Source organism: Propithecus coquereli, unplaced genomic scaffold (assembly GCF_000956105.1).
Source record: "Propithecus coquereli isolate 6110/MARCELLA unplaced genomic scaffold, Pcoq_1.0 Scaffold218, whole genome shotgun sequence".
Lineage (NCBI taxonomy): Eukaryota > Metazoa > Chordata > Mammalia > Primates > Indriidae > Propithecus > Propithecus coquereli.
Genome location: NW_012146967.1, coordinates 409,269 through 413,838, shown reverse-complemented (window position 1 = coordinate 413,838; position 4,570 = coordinate 409,269). Strand labels below are relative to the sequence as shown.

At 32.4% G+C, this 4,570-nt stretch overlaps 1 protein-coding gene across 1 annotated transcript in view; it reads right to left on the bottom strand.

The window, feature by feature from the left end:
* KIAA1033 (KIAA1033 ortholog) overlaps positions 1-4,570 on the bottom strand; it is a 97,608-nt gene that overhangs the window by 5,297 nt on the left and 87,741 nt on the right. Inside the window, 5 exon segments of the mRNA XM_012644693.1 lie at positions 159-449; positions 1,064-1,160; positions 1,965-2,112; positions 3,692-3,778; positions 4,206-4,272. Coding sequence (XP_012500147.1) covers positions 159-449; positions 1,064-1,160; positions 1,965-2,112; positions 3,692-3,778; positions 4,206-4,272 — 690 coding nt within the window.

The window sequence follows — 4,570 nt, the reverse complement described above, 5'->3', positions numbered from 1 at the left end:
TTTTAATGTCTATTATTATTCTGAAAAGTTCCAGTGGAAATCACAAATACAGAAATTGAACTAAGTAACCCATTGGTTTTGAAGTTCTGAGTCAAATGGCTTCCAAATAACATCCATTCTAAAATATATTCTTTTTACCATTATTCATGTTGTTAAACTGGCAGTTTCTTTAAGGCTTCTGTTTTTCAGATATCAAGAAGTAACAGATAACAAAAAAGTCAAAGCAGATTTGACTTGTACATGCTTATCTACCTGTAGATAGACATCCAGTCGCTTCTGAGTGAGATTCATGGTTTGTAGCAGTTTTTCATCTTGACTAGTTGACTGCACATTCTGTTGCTTAGCAACTGCCCTTATCTCCTTCAAGTATTTCTCTCTAACAGACTGGAACCAGTGAAGTGAGTCAAACTCCTGGTACTGATCCAAAAGCTTTAGAATGTAAGCCACACCTACAGTTATTAGCAAAACTAAAGTTAAATTACAATGAGTACAAAAGTTGTATTCTATTCCTTCACCAATACCTCCTAGGACTAAGCTAACCATTTTAAATTAGCCCTCTTTCAAATTACATTTTATGGCATAAACGAATGATAGGTTTAGCAAGATGCCTTAATTTCTCCTTTAAAAAATGTATAAAAAACTAAAGACAAACCAATTAAGAAGAAAATAAATAAATAATATGGCCATATAAATCACCTGGAGAATCATATGGCTGTAAGAGTAAAGAATAAAAACTTCCACTGCTAAATAGATAGCAACTGAAGAAGCTACAAGGAAACCAGGGAAACTAAATATAAGATGCTAACACTGTAAAACCACAATCTAAATATTAGGTCAAACTAGACAGGTGATCAACAATATCAAGAAGGCATTAAGTGACAGTTATAAATGATGGAAAACAAATATTGTCAACCACATGGCCCAGTGGAAAAAAACCAGTAAATGCTACTCACAAAAAACAAATCTATAAAGAGCATATGGATCTATTACCAAGCAAATGTTTCTAAGAATCCTTTATAAGGTGAACATAAAATTAATGGAAAAACAATTCCATCAGGCTTACCCATGGCAAAGCCATCATCAGTAAAGGCAGCTCCAATTTTATTTTTTTTGTTCAATTTCTCCTTGCAACTAATGGAATGCTCTACAAAATTGAGGGTCTAAAAAGATATAACAAGATATTATAGGAACAATTGTACTAAGAAATGTAGTCCCTAAAACAGACATTTCAAAAATTATAAATAGAATTTCTTCTAGGTTCTTGTCCTTTTGATCTGAAACATTTGCCTCAAATACTTTCTTGGTGAAGAAACAATCTGCACAATTATCTCTTGATGGCTCTTCTCTCCAAGTCCTTTAAATATTGGCACTAACATGAGCACAGTGCCTTGTATATGGTTCATTATTAAATATTACGTGCATTTTAGAGACGAGGACACTGAGGCTTGGAAGATTTAGTACCTTACCCAAAGTCATATACTCAGTGAATGCTGGAGTCAGAAAACTGGGCCAGCTTTACTTCAAAGCACAAGCACTCTTAAACACATGCAAGACAGTCCTTACATCCACCCTCTCAATTCATTCTAATATCTTTTAGACATGTGTTAGAAAAAACTTCCTATTGTAACAGCTAAAGTTAGTCTACATTAAGCACTTAAAATGATTATATAATTCCATCCCAAAGAGTCTATGGTATACATGCAATGGCATACAGTCAAGCAATTTAAAGAACACTAGGATTTCTCTGTCAGCTATTATTTACTAACAAATAACTATCTTAACTATAAATGGAGTCTCCTTCAGCATAAGTAAAAATTCTAAGTAACATTCACTGAGATTACATTAAATTTTATCTGCAATCAGAAAGCCAGTAATGTAGTCTGTGTGCATTTCATGCTACAAAGAAACCAGACTTATCAATACTTTTTTTAAAAAAACTCATTTTAGGTTCTGAAAATACTCACCAGAGGGGGAACAATGATATAGAAATTTCGGAGATGTATATTCTTTGGCCTTCGAAATTCCGGAGCAAAAACATCTACAAGCATTTTGAAATATTCTGTACCTTCAGCAGAATTTCGTGTGTGATCACTGAGGACTGAATCCAAATGCCTAAAAAGCAAAAAATTATTTACTTGGTTCCTTTCTCAAAAGAAGGTGTGGCTTTTTAAAAATACATCTCTTATTAGGTAAGATAAGAGAACCCAAAAGGTGGAAAACATTATAAGATATTTCTAAGTAAATTTTCTTGGAGTTCAGAATAAATTCATTTTCTTATGAACAGAAACTGATCGATATTAATTTAGTCCATAAAATATAATATGTAGAGCATCTTGGGGCTTAAAATAATATAGTTCTATATTTCTTCTTCCCACAATGCTACCTGTAGAACCCCATTTCATTGTAAATAAATTCCTCTTCATCTTAAATCTCTTCACTAATGTTTCTCCTACATCTCACCTCAACTTAAATCTGGCTCTCTTTCAAGAACTTAGCTCTTCCCTTTCAACTTTTGGCAACATTAGATGCTTTTTCTCCTACATCCTCATGTATAGCTACTACCATTTTCAAATTATCATCCCTCCACCACTGGAGGGTAGAAATCTCTCATTTATGATTCACATGATACCAAGATACCCAACTACCTCTTCCTGGAAGCAGAAACCTACTAACCTTTTAAACACTGCCTTAGGATAAGGATGCCTGCTCCATTTCTCCAATGTCTACATGGATAATCTATTCATTATCATCACAACTCCTTGACTTCACGTAACATGACCTACCTTTCCTTCACTTAATGTCAACCAACCACTCCTTTGCACAAATCTGGGCCGTGCAATTAGCAGTCAGCTTTAACCTAGAGATTTAAAAAGACAATATCCCTCTCTCACTTCCTCAACTGCTTCAAAATACATTTTAAATGGTCACCAATTTTAGAGTGAATGATAAGAGAAAAAAGGTCCAATTTCTTCCTCTGATATACAAGCTACAATCTATTTTAACCATTTTCAGGCACATGACTTATTAACCCTGCACATGGCTTCTATAATCTGGCAAAGAACCAAACTATCTAAAAGAATATTCTAGAGCAAAGCTTCTGTGTTAGGGACTTACTCTCATAAAAATGCACATACACGTTTTCCAGTATATTTTTAAAAATTTCAAGCTTATCAGAAAGTTAAAATATAGTATAATGAACACCTGTATACCCTTAAAGTAGATTCACCACTTGTTAACGTTTTGGCACAATTGTTTTCTCTATTTTTCTAGAACATCTGAAAGTTGCAGATCTCATGTCATTTAGGCCATAAATGCTTTAGCATGAATCTATTAAGAACTAAGATATTTTCCTATGAAGTCACAATACAATAATATCTAATATATAATCCATGTTCAAATCTCCCCATTTATTCCCCAAATGTCCTTTATAGTTATTTTTTTCCTTATCTAGGATATGATTAGGCATGACCCATTACATTTGGTTATTATCTCTTTATTCTCCTAATCTACAACAGTCTCCATGCCTTCTTTTCCACAAAATTTGACATTTTTTAAGAGTCTAGGCCAGGTGTTTCATAGAATGTCCCACATTCTGACTGGCATATAAATATTACATTTAATCTTCTCTTTAATGTTTTACATAAACACATATTTAAATCTCCAAATTTAGATTATTCTAAAATTAGATTACCTTGCTGCTTTTAATGTTTCTTCTGCAAGACCTTCTTCTTTTACTAGTTCTTCAAAATTTACAATATCTTCAAGATCAGGCACAAATCTACATAAGAATGTGGGAAGGAATTTATTTGGGCAAGTAAAATATGTACATTGACGCAAATGTGTAAGTAGTACTGCAGGACTTTAAAATTTTCAACTATGTATTTGGAAAGAACTTTGCATCTCAGTAGTATTATTCATATCCCCACTTTAGTTTCAAATTGAATTATCAAATAAATTTTTAATCCTTAAAATCATGTCATGTTTACATTCATTCATAAACCATAACCTTAAGAGAAATAAATATTTTCAAAAGTCTGTAGTCTTAAAAATTTAAAGAGAAAAAAAAATCTAACTAGTAGAATAGTCTCCACATTTTATCTCAAATTATCAAGAATAAATACCTTCTCTATAATATCACTTATAGATTTAAATGACATAATTTTTAAACGGCATAAACAAGACAAAAATGATGTTTGCATACATACCTAATGGCATTGCTGCTACAATGAAGACCACCAGATCTTATCATTCGTACATAGCCCATAGCATTACCTTAAAAACCACACAAAAAAATCATTTATATAAATAACTGTAAACTATAATAATTAGGAATACAGTTATAAATAGTCAATTACAAAGTTTCTACTTTGTAGAATTACAATTACAAAGTTTCTACTAAGTACCAAAATATTCTGCTATATTTTACTTCAGTTCTTGTTCCATACAAAGTAAAACTATTACTTTGTATACTTGTTCCATACAAAGTAAAACTATTTCTGCACTTAAAACATAAATGTAGGCCAGGCGCGGTGGCTCACGCCTGTAATCCTAGCTCTCTGGGAGGCCGAGG